The 16,698-nt window shown below is 38.8% G+C and overlaps 1 protein-coding gene across 1 annotated transcript in view; it reads right to left on the minus strand.

The window, feature by feature from the left end:
• Positions 1-16,698, minus strand: part of LOC141796481 (voltage-dependent calcium channel subunit alpha-2/delta-1) — a 71,071-nt gene that overhangs the window by 34,909 nt on the left and 19,464 nt on the right. Inside the window, exons 4-6 of the mRNA XM_074677636.1 lie at positions 7,585-7,644; positions 6,847-6,882; positions 5,795-5,924 (exon numbers count right to left, since the gene is read on the minus strand). Coding sequence (XP_074533737.1) covers positions 5,795-5,924; positions 6,847-6,882; positions 7,585-7,644 — 226 coding nt within the window. The remainder of the gene's footprint in view (positions 1-5,794; positions 5,925-6,846; positions 6,883-7,584; positions 7,645-16,698) is intronic.

The raw sequence follows: 16,698 nt of genomic DNA on the forward strand, positions 1-16,698 counted from the left end.
ACATTTATTTCAACAGTAACACAGTGCTTTTTCATTTTCTTATTGGTTTTGCGTATACTCAAGTTAGCCATTCTATATAGTAAGCCAAACTCCATGTATGCTTCATTCATGAGAGATAGAGTATCCTCCAATCATACAGATTGCCACTGACACTAATGAATTCCCAAGCTGCACTTGGCATGGCTTTGATGCCAAACTGAATCTTCACCTGGAGAAGACTTCATCTATGTATGGTAAAAGGTTCAACGTATAAACCAACGACAAATACAGCATGAACCACTTTCCTAAATAGAGACATTAAGAGTTCATAATCTTCACAGTTTCAAATGAGCATAAATGTTTAAACCACTCTGACAATCAGCAAACATGACATACTGTGTGTTCAGAGTATAATACTATCTCCGCTGAGAAACAGTGGTGCGTTTTATCCAGAGGTGACTCTGTGTTTTCATGGTAATGTGGAAGGTAAATGTAGAACAATTTGGAAGTTACCTTTATTCATTTTCTTTCCATAAACTACATGAAATTATGAAGTCAGTATGCAGTCTTCTACAGCACCAACACCTAACACAGGACAGGTAGCCTGGTAAAAAAGGCATATTGCATTCTTATGAATAATTTAGAAAAAGGTTTTGTTTTCCTGAGTTAATTTTTATTGTCAGGATTACCTAAAATTAGATTTATTAAAAAGAATTATCTGAGTTATGAGAAATCATTCAAAATAATCAGTGTTTTTTTCTAAATAAACTAGTTTATTATATCAAAATTATAAGAAAGTTCATTTTAAATGAAAAGAATCATCAATGTTTTCAAAATTACTTAGAAAATTATCTCAGAGTTATGAGAAGCTACTTAAGGTAAGAGAAAAATGTATCTTTTCTCACAATTTAATTGCGTAAGAATCTGCAATGTTTTTCTTAAGCAATGAGGCAGTAATCTCAAAAGTATGAGAAAACTTATGAATAAAATTATCTTCTCTGGTTTACTAAATTGTTAAGATAATTCTTTCATAATTAAGAGAAAAGCCATTTCGATAAACACTACTCTGTTTTTTCCTAATTAACATGATAATCATTTGAAAAACCACAAAAATTGTTGATTAAAACAATCTGTTTTGTTTTTCTGCATTAACAAAACGATTATCTCAGGATGTAAGAAAGTTATTCAAATTAGAACAATCTGCTTTGTGTTGCACATTTAAAGAGATAGTTGTCCCAAAACCATGAGAAAAGTTCAGAAAAAAAAGAAAAGAATGCACTGAATGAGATACTATTTCTATAAACCCCAAACTCACCCTGGTTTCCAGTTTAGTACCATTTTGTTTAGCTCTGTTTAAAACATTAGGAGATACTATTATTTATGAAGCTAAGAATGTTGTTGTAAGTTTGTATTGAGCAGTCACTTGAGGAGTGTGGTTGGATGAAACAGATGTTATGATCTGCTTGTGTTGCAGCCTCTCCTCAGATATAACAAACCTCAGGGACATAAGGTGATGTATAATATAATCTCTCAATTTTTCAGAAAAAAATGTGCAGTTTTTCTTATTATTCAGAGAAATTTTCTCATAAGACTAAGCTAATTATCTCATTGATTCAGAAAAACAGAGCAGAGTTGTTATCTCATGCGAATGCAGTACACTTCTTGAGCCTGTATCTATCCCAGAGTGATAAAATACACCTGACAGCACCTCTTAAGCTCGTAATGAATCCTGTTTGTTTAATCCATACAAGATGGGGACGTCACAGATGAAACAAAAAAAAAAGGGATGAGCCTGGGCAGGCTGATGTTGAAGACAACCAAGGAGTGGCAGAACATACATTGAGCTGACATATGGTGTGGTTCAGAAAGGTTCAACCGTACTCATGAAATGGAGACTACAGAGGGAAAATCAATCTGTGTCAGCCTGGAGAAAATTGTTACATTCTTTCAGTGCATTGAAAACATGTTTTTTTTTTCCTACAAAATCAGTTTGGACAGATGTGTCATCAAGCATTCAAAACTCTTTTTCTCAAATTCTGCCTGTAGTGTTTCTGTCCTTGCTGCTAGCTCTATTTCTGGTCTTCTGAAGAGAAAACCTCCTAGTTAGCCTGCTATCCTTCAGATGAAGGCTATCACACACAGTCTTCAGAATGATTTATTTAACTGTCTCCAGCCCTGGGGTATCATATATATTGTATACATAAATTCTCAGCTTCTGTATCCAAGAGCAACACTACTTTTTCCAACTGCTTTCATTCCTGCCTCTCTGCTCCTCTTTCCTACACTGTCCTCCACTAGATCAACAGATACAGCTTTGTGATCCTTCTGTCATCCCAGCGTCTGTTTCCTATCCAGATGTCCTCTCTTTTACACAATATGTGCCACTGCCTATAGACAGTGATTTCATAAACTTGCCTCCCACTTTACCCAGAAAATCCAATTTTCTCCAGCTGAGCTTCGGCTATTCCTGGAACATTTATAGGGTGGAGATCAAATTCGAGAGGTGAAACCTTAATAACATACGAATCCTCAGTTACCTTTTTCTTGAGGTGTTTTCTCTTGAACATGTGCCAATGCCTGACACGGTACACGATATGATCCCTTGCAAAGGCGCTGATATTTTTCTTTTAAAAACACAACATGTCCTTTCTCCATTTTCTGACTGAAGTCCTCCAACCTATATCCAAAAAACTTGACTCAAATAAAAATTAAACTCAAAGGGACTGGCTTTTCAGTCTGCATGATTGAGGAATTTCCAACTTTGCTTCCAGTTTGAGTACCCTCATATCTTCACACACACCTTTGCTTTCTTTTATCTCACTCAGATCAAACTTCAGGCCTGGATCGGTCCCAGAAGCTCAGCCTATCAATGCATACTCTTTACAGGCTTCCAGTAGACAGCATCCTTGAAAGAAAGACAGTGTGAGGAGTCATGGCAGCCAGCCCAGACATTGGCCAAAGTGGCGTCTTGGGGAAAAATGACACAACCAGTTCAAACACATGCTAATAAATCAGACTCACACTTTTACAGATAACACACCTTGTCAACGCTGTGTGCCAACCCCGTCCCTTGTTTGTGCCCCTGTGTGTATGGGGTCAGAAGAGAGGTGAGATGTGTAACCTTGAGGCCAGACGGTTCCCCAGCACGCTGACGGACATGCTGGGACAGTCACTTCATTCTGCTGTCCCTCAAAGTCACTGCTGACGCACTGCTTTCCACTGCACGCTAATTTCAGACACACTTGCTCTGTCTCACACAGCTACGGATAAAAACACACAAGAACCAGCTGAGCGGCATCAGTGCAGCCTGGTGGTACCAGAAACTATCCTGCAATCATTCTCCTGTTTAAACTCATCAAGAGCCGTGGTTCCCGCTGAAGTATCTGTGAGCGAGCCACTAAACTTCGCTGCTCACTCATTTTAAGTCGCACTAGGATGAGAGCATCACCAAAGTGCTTGAAATATAAAAATAGAATAAAAGAAAGTTGTTAAAATGTATAATTCAAGCCACAGTTAAGGTATTCAACAGACATTCCCTGAGTCATTGACATTCAGCCTGAGCTGTGCTAATGTCAGAGGGACTCTTGAGAATCAAATTATTCCAAAGTGTTCAAGGTAAATGTCAGCACATGAGGAGGGAATGTTTAGAAATGTACTTAAGTAACAAACAGAGCAAACACACATATGTTACTTCATAACATGACACTGTTTTACACAGGACATCTACAATAACAGAAACCTGAAAGCAACTAGTAAAAGACTCAGTGCCTTCAAACAAATACTGGCATTGATAATATGTTGTTTGTTAATCTGAAGAACAAAGAAACAGATAAACCAGCCCTGTCAATGGCTTATCATCAAAACCAAAACATATTATTTTACTGTATAAATTTAGTGCACTGCATAAAACCACAGTAAAACATTCACACATGCACTGCACTCCTGTAAACCTCCTGACAATCAAGGTGAGCTGTATGTGTGACCACAAATGTTGAAGTTTATTGAACCTTTTTTTTCTATTGCCAGGCTTCTGGTCTGGTGCTCGTAGAGTTTGACTTCTGGAAAGGATGCCTGACTTAGAAAATGTGTGTCAGTGGAGAAACCACCTCCCCCTCATCTTAGTGTTCTTGGATAATTTGAGTGGACAGTATGAGATGAAATTATGGAGGTGTAATGCTGCTGGGACAGGAAAAAAAACATCTCATATATTTTATAATATCAAAAAAGTTTTTTGCAGATATTATCACATTATAAGTTTTCTTGCTAAAACAGTTAAGCTTTTTTTTTAAACTGTTGTAACCTAATGCGTGATAAGTCACATTGTTTTCATTTAAAAGGCCTCAGATTTTAACATGAACGCTTTAATCTTTGAACTCATGTTCGAGTGGAGAAGCAGAAAATGGATTGCTAAATGGAGGAATTTGGCTCACTAACAGGACTTGTTCACTGAATTAATACTGTTGAGATTATGCTGTATTTGAGCTCTATGGATGATTTTTGGAGCCTACGTCATCAACAAGCTGTGTGCGCATCATGGCAACAGAAGTACCGCTTCATATCATTTACCCAGCATTGTTTGCACTACTCAGAGTAGCATGTCCACAAATCGCATAATCATAGGCTTTCAAAAATTTGTATGCTAGCAGCTTCTCTCTCGTGTACACGCTCGGTTTTTCAATTAAATATAAGTAAATATCAGGCCACTGAATATTGGGCCACTTAGTAAGATCATAGTCCCATTCGGTAAGTGTACAGGGATCTGGGAGCCTCTTGCCATTTGTTTAAGTGCGCTTTTTAAAGTATTCTTCACGATCTTTTATCACTAATGCACCCGCATAGCTTGACAAGCCACTGCTACCCACCATACTTCCGTTGCCAGGATGGGAGAGCAGCCTGCTTTGTTTACCAACAGTAAATGGGTCTATGGGTACATTGAACAAGTAGGGTACTACAATGCATGGGGCTCTATCATAGAGAGTCCAGCTCTGCCAAATACTTATCTTATTAAAATGTGAAAGGCTTGATGTTATAAAAATATTTAAACGTTACGACGTGAACAGCATTATGTTTTAAAAAAGATGAATAGTACATTGTTATAAAAATGAAAGTGTCACATCAGAATGATACAACTTTGCATGTCTAAGTATCAAGGAAATATCATGTTATAGCATGGAAAGGATACTGTAATAACAAGACACTTTTCATGTCAAAACCTACTGTTTTCGTTTCTCTCGCATGGGCAGCAGTACAGTTCCATAAATAAATACTACTTACTATTTTGTTTTTGTATTTGATATATTATAGAAATGATTTCCAAAATAAATCTCTCTTCTTTATTATGTTTTCAGAGGATAAATAAAATCCCATGCAGGCTATGACAGTGTGATAACTGATTGAAATCCAAACTTATCAAACTTTCATTGATGGTCCGTCCTTTTCATTCTATTAATTCAAAGCCTCATATTTTGAAAAGGTTACATAAAAATACTTTTCTTTTTAATGCTTTTTCTAAAGCAGGAGAAGAGAATTATTTGAAATGGACTCAGTTTTGCTCAAACAAAGGCGAGAACACATATCCATTTATTTCAGTTAGAGGCTCCACTCCTCAGTTACATCACAAGGACACACAGCAGAGCCAGGTAGAGGATCCTATTACGCTTTATCACTTTTTTCAAACCATCATTTAGCCATAGGCAAATTTGCTGGAGGCGCAATCTGTATACAACATTTTATAATAGGTTCGTGTGTCAGCTGTATCCATGGTTACCACTTCAGGTTTGTGTGTCAGAGTATATGCGTGTGCATGTTTACTCACAGCCATCATAGATGTCCGTGGGGATGTGGACAGCCGTGTGGTTGTGGTCCGTCAGTCGTTTAAATGATGGGTCTTCTTTAAAGTCTGGTCGAATCCTGTATTTTCTTCCCTCTGTCTCATTTGCATCCAGCTGAGGGCGGATTAGAAAAAAAAAAAAGATTCAAGATGCAGACTGCAAAGCTGACCGAGGTTTGGGATATCATTCAAAGCCCCTTTTATTCTATTTGCTGAAGCATCAGTCTTTTCATGAAAACAGCTTGTGAGTTTACATAAAAGAACGAGACATTAAAGACGATGTGACTATACGTCCTCATCAACTCCAGTTTGATGTGATAATGTCATCGCTGCACTTTCCACAACCTCCCTGCTTGTTTGAGGAAATATAGCATCTCCCAACGTGTGCCTAACGATATCTTCCTTTTTCTCCCTCTTTTCACTTTCTCCTGGGAAAAAAGAGGAGCACAGATTGTCTATGCCTCTTGTGGAGATTTATTACTCATGCATTTGGCAATTTACATCAATGAGAGCAGCACAGACAGAGAGATATGTGAAGAAAAGCATGATGAGAAACGGAGGAAAGTATGCAAGGGTGGAGAGGTAGTGAGGTGGAGAGGGATAGGGAGGGAGGAAGGGAGAGTGTGAACAGTTGCTTCCTAATAAAGCAACAGTGTAGCCAGCTCATACATCTCATCTGTCAATTAGGGGAGAAACATGGCAGAAACCTCTTCACCTGCGAGAGAAAGAGGGAGGGGAGGAGGGATGACAGAGAGGAAGATACAGTGGAAGAAAAGCTGGAAGAAGCAGGCGAAAACTGGGAGGGATTGCGGTATAAAGGCTGAGGCAATGATAGAACACCGGGTATGAGGGAAAAAATAAGAAGGAAGTGAATGTGAATAGGAAATGGAGGAAGGAAGAGGAGGTGAAAGGGAGGACAAGAGCAAGAGAGGAAAAAAAACAACTATTACTGTATGTCCCTGAGTGTGGCTGGTGTGTTTGTGGTGGCTAAAACGCAGGACGAGCCGATAGATGAGGGGAAAAAGAAGCCCACTTACATTGTCTTTTGCGTTGTAGTAGGCAATTTCATCATCCTGTAAACACACAGAAAGACAAATGTGACTTTGTGGCTCTGTTGCAGTGTAATGTTTATTTTGTCTTTAACGGCTTAATCCCTTCTAAACCGTTCTTTATTCTGTTGGCAGACAGCTCCATTAGTTAATTCCCCGGTTTTATGCTAATGAAGAAACTGGTCCCCGCTACCAATGGAATGAATACTGTATGAGATAAGTGTGCTGTGTGTTCCTCTCTTCACATCTGTGTCTGCGTGCCTACAGCCATTTGCAATGCTCCAGGGAAGCATTACAAAGCCATTGAGAAAGCAACATTATAAAACACAGTTTAGACATGAACGTATCAGTCTCTGTGACACAGATTTGTCCTGACCACAGCTTTACTCTGTGTTATAACTGTCTGCGAGTGCATTTCCTGGAGAGTGGAGTATCTGTCATCTAAAATGAGAAGTGCAATGCATCAGTGCCCCGCATTTAATGTGCAATAAACTTATTTAGTAATGGAGCTGTAATCGCTGCTAACGACACACAGACGCTAACTGATTAGACCTATTCAAACAATAAAATGGACTCATGGTCAGAAGACCAACACTGTACTGTATGCGTGACAGCTAAAGCATGTGTCTGCTTCCACATATCTTGCATAATATACGTAGAATTATTACACATGTGCTTATACAGGTATTCCTTTGGGCATGTCTGAATTTCACGTCCATCTGTTACCTCAAACTCGTCTCTCCACTGATGAACCATCTGGAAGTTCTCAGCAGCTGTGGCCAGTTTCTGGGGAGTGAAATATGACAGAGATTTAGACTGGAACCTGAACAAATTATGCCTCTCCCTGACAGAATCAGTGTAATTACAAAAGACTTGTGTAAGGACGTGCTAAAAAGCACGACAAAGACCATCCCAGGAATGATTTTGATCTCTTTCACAGAGCTCAAGGCTGTCATGGTCTTACAGCACCGGTGGCTAAAGGCCACATGGTAGAGCTGTAATGTCAGAGTGAAAAGGTTGATCAGAGTCTGTGTCTGCTTGTGTGTGTATGTAAGAGAAAATGTGGATGAGTGGGTGAGTGAGAATAAAAGGCAAGAGAAAATTCAAGGTCAGCAGTGTCAGAAATGGTAGATCACTGAATAAAGTCAAGTACAAATGATCACCAGCTCAGAGGCTGTCAGTCAAGCTGGATAGTATTAATATGCAACAAAAAGCAGTTCCTCCACCTTTACTCTTCACAGCTGTCTTATACGGACACACACATTCTGATAAACAAAACTGAAAAATACAAAAAAAATAATTTCAACTACTAAAACTAGATTAAGAACAAAGAATAAAATTAGCAAATAAAAAACAGAACATATTTATTACTCCTGAAAAATGTGTGCTCTAAGCGTTCCTCAAACATCTAGGCTAGTATTTAGTTGAAGATGAATCAATATGTGCGCAGAGCTGGACTGGGTGAAAATGCAGCAATATTTTAAGCTATTACGCAATTATGCATTAACAACAACAACAACAACAAAATTAACCATGACTTATACTTTGACTCTCGATAGCTTTATTGTTTTGCTGATAGCAATTCTAAGCTTGCACAGTCTGGTATTTATTGAAAATAACTGATTATCTGAAGATTTCTTTTCTCCGAGTTAGGATTCTTTTCAGTCCATTGTTACATGTGATTACAGTTAACTTTAAATAGGTTTAGCATTCTTCACAATAACACATCACTTTTTGAGCCATGACCCAAAGGGCAATGATTCTGTATTCAATGGAGAGATGTAATACCCATTGCGTAATGTAACTATTTTCTTTTACTGCTGTGCACTACTAATAGTGATGGGGGGGGGGGGGGGGGGGGGGGGGGCGTATTTTGCCATTTTGCAACTAGGAAGTTTGTGTACTATTGACTGAGCATGTTTCCACCAAGGTTATAATAGTTCACTAAAATTAAACTAAAAATGAAAACTAAAATTTAAAACACATTGCACTTAACTCAAACTAATAAAAACTAGAAAAGAAAACAAAAACGATAAGTAAACTAAAACTGGATCTTGTGTTCAAAAAACTAACTGAAACTAACTAAAATTAAGGACAAAATGTCCTTTTTTATAGTTTCTGACAATATTAATAGCCTTTAGGATTTAAATTAATCCGACACATTTTACGGCAGTTGTCAGCTCCGTACAGCACCATCATAGCGGTGTATAGGGACGAGCTTGTTTACTGCACTGACTGGCTGTGCGCTGTGCTGCGACGAAACGTAGAGGAGCAATGAATCAGAGCATCTGTAATAGTTTAATTTCATGCGAGTCTGACTTTATTGTTACAGAGTCAAAGTTTCTCATTATTAAAGCTCATATTATATTGTTTTATTTAATTTATGTTAATATTATTTTATTTAATTTATGTTAACATTATTTTTATAGGATTTATGTTTATATTTTTTATACTAAGTTTATATTATTTTCTTGTGTTTAAGGCAACAGCCAACAGTTCAGTATCAGCATTGACTGAGCAGTGAGCACTATGTTGGACTGGAAAATAAACAGTATAACAAAATATTTACTCTGACCTTTTTGAATCCTGCAACTGGTTAATAGGGTATGAAAAAACTAAAACTAAATTGAAACTAAGCCTCATTACAAAAATCAAAACTAAATGAAAACTAGAATGCCCGCTCTAAAACTAATTAAAACTAAACTGTAATGACAAATCCAAAACTATTATAACCTTGGTTTCCACATCTCTGCTACAACAGACCCAAAATATCATACAGGATCATGTAGGAATGAAGGTTTGACTTTTCAACTCACAAAATTCAAAAATTTCAATTTGCTCATCATGTTTGAAAAAAGGCATTCTGGTTATTATTTTTGTTTTGTTTTAAATGTTCACATGCTAGCAGGCAGTATGCTGAAGCATCTAGCCTGACACATTGAGAGAGACAATCTTACACACTGCCAAAAAAAAAAAAAGAAAAGAAAACTTAATTTTTGACTAATACTGATGCAGTGATTTCAAACTGGTCCAATTACCTATAGTGTTTTTATAGCTTCCTGGAAGGCATCATTGGCTATAATATGGCAAGCAGTTGGTTGTACAAATACAGGCTTGAGACATTTTCCTCAAGCCAAAAGTTAAACTTAAAAAATATAAATAAATAAAAAAATGACTGCCAATTACTGATAGCAGTAAGGAAGCAAGTGCTTAGTAGAATCAAGTCCAACAGTGTTCTTAACCAAGGACTGGATAATTAATACAAATGCAGAACAGACATGCTAAAACTTTTAATGTAAATTTTAAAACTACTTTAATGACTTAAAAGGAGTTTTAACGACTGGGATCAGAATAAAAAGAACAGTGAGCTCCCGGGCAGGCAGCAGGCAGAGAAACAAACTTGAACTGACACTATTCCCCAGAACTGTGTATATGTTCACCTGCACAAACCCACACAGATCAAACCTTAGCTCTGACCTGCCCTTCTCAGACTCTGCTCGGTAATGACAACCCTGTGGAGAAGAGAAATGCCCTTAAATAAACCCACCTGTGTGACATGCTGGCTTCCTTCTACAGCAAGGTTACTGTAGCCTTGTAAAAGCCTCACACAGGCATATATTTTGAATTAACCAAACCTATTAGAAGTGATGAAACAAACTTTGTTTGTAGTAGAATCTATTTCTGTTATCCATCTGTTAGACTTTGTGAGTAGGAGAGTATAACATAAGGCATGCTGGTCCTGTGCGTGAGCAATTACTGGACAGGCTGCTCAAAGAAAAGGTCATTTTGTGCTTTAACTGAGCGTGGCTGTGAGTGTTTTGTGCCTATGACCATGTGTCTGCTGTCAGCAGTGGTTCATTCTTGATCAACAGTCCCGTCTCTTTGGCCTCCAGTCCTGGGCTCTGTTCCAGACCTGTCTCCACCTCCTCTGCACTGCCTGTCGCAGCTAAAAATACACTCAAATTTGAGCCACAAACATACACAAACACACACTTGTATGCAAACTAGTGATCATGAAATTATTACGCATCATGGGAACTATGTGCAATTATAACACGCCTCATCACTGTGACAGTTGCTGGTCATACATTTCCAGATTAAAATAGCATCTTTGTGCCGACGCTTTCACAGAGTATTGAAAGGGCCTTTACATTGTTTTTAATTTTCTACCTGGAAAATTCTGTTCTCTAACTGTGTAGAGGTGTAGTTGGAGGTGCTTGACATGTAAAACATGAGAAACAACAGTAAACTAGGGGTTTTGGTGGGATGGTGTGCGAAGCTGCAGGTTCCCCATTTGCCAATTTCTTTCCTTCTTAGCAAAGCTCTGTCTTCCCTTAATGAGGGAGTATCTTACTTTTTTTAGGCTTTTTACTTTTTTATATATGTTCTAAGAGATTTCCTTTACTGCAATTGAACCTATTGCCTGTCACGTTTTCTGTTTGACTGACACCAAACTAGAGAACACAAATCCCACATAGGAGTGTGCGATATGGCGATCTTAGATCAAGAAGGACTAGATTATGATGATGATCTGACAAAGCACAGAGATCGTAGAGCTGGCTGTAGTACACATTCTATCCTTTGTATTGCTGTCTGTGCCACATGTATGCATGCCCATGCACCACATCCAAAGCTTTTTTTCTCTGTCGAGTCACACCATTTGCTAATCTGCTTGTGTCAGAACTACAGACACACCAATGAACCAATCAGAGCAGGGTATACGCCCTGTCTTGGTTTATCTCCCGCCCCTTTTGATCCCACTTAAGTGAGAGAAAGCATGGCTGCAAACGAAAGTAAAAGTGATGAGTTGGTCTCCAAAAAAAACTGAATCTCTGTAATATGGAACTGGTTTGGGTTCTCCCAACGTGACACAACACTAACAACAATCATTTGCAAAGTTTGCAATGAGAAAGTGTTAAAAGCAGTAACTTAAGTTTACATTTTCATTTTTTGCTTTTCAGTATGTTCATTTTTTTTTTACCTTGTGAAAGTTTAATCTTTTGGACAACTTTAAATGAATCTCGACTTAAGTGAAGTTGAGTTTGTATGGCTGAAGCACATTATAACAAGAGGTGACATTTGTATTTGATAGATGTTGTTTAAAACTTTATTTTCTTGATGTTTGGTTCTGTTGATTGTACTTTTAGTATTTATTAGATTTTAATGCTCATCAGGTTAATTGAAAAATCTAAATTGTCCGTAGGCGTGAGTGTGTGCGAGAAAGGTTGTCTGTCTATGTGCCAGCCCTGTGATTGACCGGCAACCAGTCCAGGGTGTACCCCACCTATCGCCCAATGACAGCTGGGATGGGCTCCAGCCACCCGCGACCCTGCACAGGATAGGCGGTGTAGAAAATGAATGAAAAAGATGAGTGTGCTACCTCAAAAAAACAAGGTAAAGTCACTAAACTGATACGCTGCCTTGATAAGCTAGCTGTTATGTAGCAAGTGTGCACCTTACTTTAACATTGTATCCAAGTTGATTTTGACTTTTGAGTGAAGCAAAACAAAAAGTCAATAACTAAACACTAGGAACTTAACGTGCATGTCAACATTTTTATTTGATGTCAATTTTACTTGGCTCAAGTTTTACTAAATTTGCTAAATCCTAAAAAATTGCTAAATCCTAAAAAAGTGTTGGAATTATTTAGTCTTAAATGATCTTTTATCCTTTCTTTTCCATTTAGAGCTTTGGTTTTAAATCAGAAAAAATTTTTAAACTGTTAAATAACATAAAAAATAGTCAGAGTAATCTATTTTTTTTAAATGTGATAAAATCATGATCATGATTTTGCAAAATTAAAATGGTACAATGATTTTTTTTCTATAAGGCCCACTCCTACTTCCGCAGACTTCACGCAAAAAGTCTGATTTTTTATCGTTAAAAAACTGAGCCCAAAGTGCAACAAGACTCACTAAGAAAATCATGATTCTTGAAATTTAAATACAACATTTTATAATGACATGTGAAACTCAATATATATTTATGAATTTCTAGAATCCAGCATTAAATCTACAACTTTTAAAGGAAGATTTAATTTCGTTTTCATTTTCACTGTTACACTCAATAGGAAAATAAAGATAATCTACAAACATCTTTTCTTCACTTTAGGAGTGATCTTGTTTTAAATTATCCACAAATATCTTTAGCTGAGATGAACGAAACAGCAAACAGCAAAATATTTGAAAACAGTTTGAATTTGACCCTTCTTTCACATAGACAGCTGCTATCACCACCCTGAATAAACGCCTTCTTCTTTATGTGAAACAAACTTTTCTGTTCCACCTCCATCTGTGTTCCACAATAGAACAATGTGCTGTGCCAAAATTGTGATTTTAAGACTGCAAATACACCAAAAATTTGACAATACTCATAACAATTAGTTACTTAGAGTTGATTTCAGAAGTCGTGACCAAAAAAGTAGGAAAGAAAGAAGACTGCAATAGCATGCTATCTGTGGAAAAGAGGAAGAATTAAAGTGCAGGAGGTTATATCACAAGGTTAATGTCAGCTAATGTCAGTGCTACAACACATTGTGTTGATGCCACTGCCTGTTATTGCCTGAGCATAAAACTGTTTCAAACCAGTGCAAATGCATGCCCAGACACACTCAGGGACGAGCATGTATTGATCACAGATCCTTCCTTTGCCTGTGACTTCTTTCCTAGCGTGATGTTGTAAATTATGTGACACCTGGGTATAAGCAACAGCTGTTCAATACTTGATGCATCATGCATCATACTCCAACAATCCGTGTGATATTAACAGGGAATACAGAACTGCGGTATGTGTCCATATCCGCCCTTCTCACTTACATGCTTTCTGATTTACACACAAAATACACACACACACACACACACACACACACACACACACACACACACACACACACACACACACACACACACACATATATGCACATCCTGAGAGCAGACCGACTGTGTTAAAAAATTCATGGCAAGGCTTTGACGAGGCTCCTCTCCCCTTTGGGAGATATGTTGGAGAGTGAGGAGGGGGAAGTGTGAGGAAAGGTACCTAATTACTCCTCTCTTCTCTCCTTTCCTTCCTCCTTATTTCTCTCTTTTGTCAAACACACAGACAGGTGATCTCTCCACCCAAAGACAGCAAAGCAACAATAAAATCATCTTTTAACTGCAGAGCCTTGATTTGACGAGACGTCTCCCTGAGTGACAGCTAACCTCACTAAACTGGCTCAACACTTCATCACAGAGTGACGGCGAGTTGCTGCTTCTTCCAATTTGATTAGCAGCCAGTGTTGCTCAGTTGAAACGCACAGATTTAACGCTACGACTTCTTCGTTATGGAAGTGCATAACACACTCCCCGTAGCTTGCTTAATCTAACTGCTCATTAGTCTCCCTCTGACTTATTGGAGTATGGATACCCCAGCTCCATGCAGTAATGAGTCCACTCTGTCACTTGATGACCACTGGAGATATGAGGAGAGGAGCCGCTTCCTTGCAGCCCTAATAGGGGAAAAGGAATACATGGATGCAAGGGGATTGGGAATTTGAGTCATGTGTTAGTGGGTTCATTTAAGGAATGTGGTGCTTCAGTGGGAAAACAGAGAGCAAGGGAAGGGATCGTGAAAATGTAACACACCATGCAGTCTTGGACGCGGCCCAAATGATCTGCAGGGAGTGATACTGATACATGTGATTTTCCAATTGGAACATAAAACAACCCAAATAGTAACCACAATAAAGGCTGTGCCTATCAATATCCCAGCAGCCAAATAAGGGCCATGATATAATATTATCACCCCATGCTCCTTCCACTGATGTACGGCATCATTAGAGCACAGACACAGAGAGCACAGAAACATCCAGAGCTGGCCTCAGTGTTGGATGGCAGTGGAGTCCTATACCTGCCCGCCCCACAGAGAGATATTGCTGCCCTGCTCGCTTAGTTGTCATTCTGCCAGGGCAGCCCGGCAGCCCACCATGCATTTAGTGAGAAAGCAGAGCACAGCTTAAAGGATAGACAGGGAAGATGAGACAGGCTCTGCTAAACCTCACAGAGCCTCCTAGACTCCCTTGGTGTGTGTGTGTGTGTGTGTGTGTGTGTGTGTGTGTGTGTGTGTGTGTGTGTGTGTGTGTGTGTGTGTGTGTGTGTGTGTGTATGTGTGTGTGTGTGTGTGTGTGTGTGTGTGTGTGTGTGTGTGTGTGTGTGTGTGTGTGTGTGTGTGTGTGTCTAAAGGCTCCACACGCCTGAAATCAATGGGCCATTCAGAGCACACAGCCCTCTCCCCCAGACAACAAAGCAATACTCGCAAGAGAAGTAACGGCCTCAAAGATCATTAACACCCACATTCAGCCTTATCCTTATCTCCTCTCTCGGAGCTAACAACGTGTACACATTCATGGATGCTTGTTACTTACTTGCCATAATGAGCCCCAACTCAAAGAGATGATAAGAAAGTAGAAACGGAGGATTTGTGACGGGTCAGTATTAAAAGCAGAAAAAAGAGAGGAGTTTGAAAATCAGAACTGAAAAGCAGATGGATTCACAGAAAGGCAGTCCAAAGTGATAAAAAAACGTCCTCAGCATGATCACAGTGTGTGTAGCTCTCATTAAAACTTTGCTTATTTGTCTGAGCCCATGGAGTGATGAAGAAAGAATACGTAAAAGGTTGTACGGGAGGTTGTTTTCTAGTTGAAATGCTGAAAGCTTCGTCGAACATGCATTAGTTCTTTTTTGGGGTTAGGGACAAATGAAAGCATTCTCTATGTGCATGTCTAATTATTTGTGTGTATTGCAGCAGAGAGGAAGATAAAAGATGGAAGAGTAGAAAACAAGATGAGCCTTGTGAAGAATATCTGAAACTCAACAACACAGAAAAGGAGGCAGAGGGAGAAGGTGTAATACTAAAGAGCAGAGAGAAATAAAGGGTAACTGGATAAGAGAGAGCATATTCTGAGAAACAGAGGTCAGAAGATCTGGTAGGGATGATTTCAAACTCCAGTTTGACAGAGAAGTGTGAAGGTCAGGAGCTGATCACAAAGGAATTAGGGTAGTTTGAGGGAGAAGGACTACAGGAAGCAAGAGTTAGGCAGGCTAGGATGTAAGATGAAAGAAAAGAGAGAATGAAAAAAGTATCATGAGCAGAGGTAACTGCAGCTGTGAGAGCCCAGGGGAGAGCCCCTCTGCTCCACATGGTTTCTCTCAGAGGCTGAACCCTCCAACGGGAGCACTTAATCTACATCTGCTGCCTGTTTCATTTGCTCTCTTTGGGTCTTTTGCTCAAATGCACATTGTAAATATGTGTGAACGCTTTTACTACAGAGTTTGTAAATCCCATCATCTGTTCAGAATGCAGGAGAATATACTTGGTATTTTTAGGATACATTTGCTCTTATTACAGAAAGTGGAAAGAAAAAGTGCTCTACACAATATGTTTTGCTTATCAAGGTTCAGGTGCAAGTTCTTAAAAGTCATTTCATTTCAGGGAGGGTGCATGATTACACATGCTTGTGAAATAAAACAGTTGCCATAAAATGTGACTCAGTGCTCCTCTGAGGAACTTTGTTTTGCACTCGGGATACACCGATACCGATCCTGGTAAAGGGTATCGGTGTATCAGCGCCCCTCAAAGCTGGATCGATATTGGTGGAAGAGGGGCCAATCCATCGTGCCAATCCAGGCAAAAAGCTCTGTGCCTTTTTTCACTGGCGCTCTTGGCTACTGGATCTAAAATGTTACCTTTGGTGCACTTTTTTGGCTGCATTACTAGTCTACAGAGTATAAGAGTTTACATTTGAATAGAATTTCTGTACATTCTGGAATATTGTTTTTACCAAAATAGCGCTAAACATTTGAA

The sequence above is a fragment of the Halichoeres trimaculatus genome, unplaced genomic scaffold (assembly GCF_033239565.1).
Source record: "Halichoeres trimaculatus isolate MK-OKI-2021-1 unplaced genomic scaffold, fHalTri1.1 fHalTri1_scaffold_10, whole genome shotgun sequence".
Taxonomy (NCBI): Eukaryota; Metazoa; Chordata; class Actinopteri; order Labriformes; family Labridae; genus Halichoeres; species Halichoeres trimaculatus.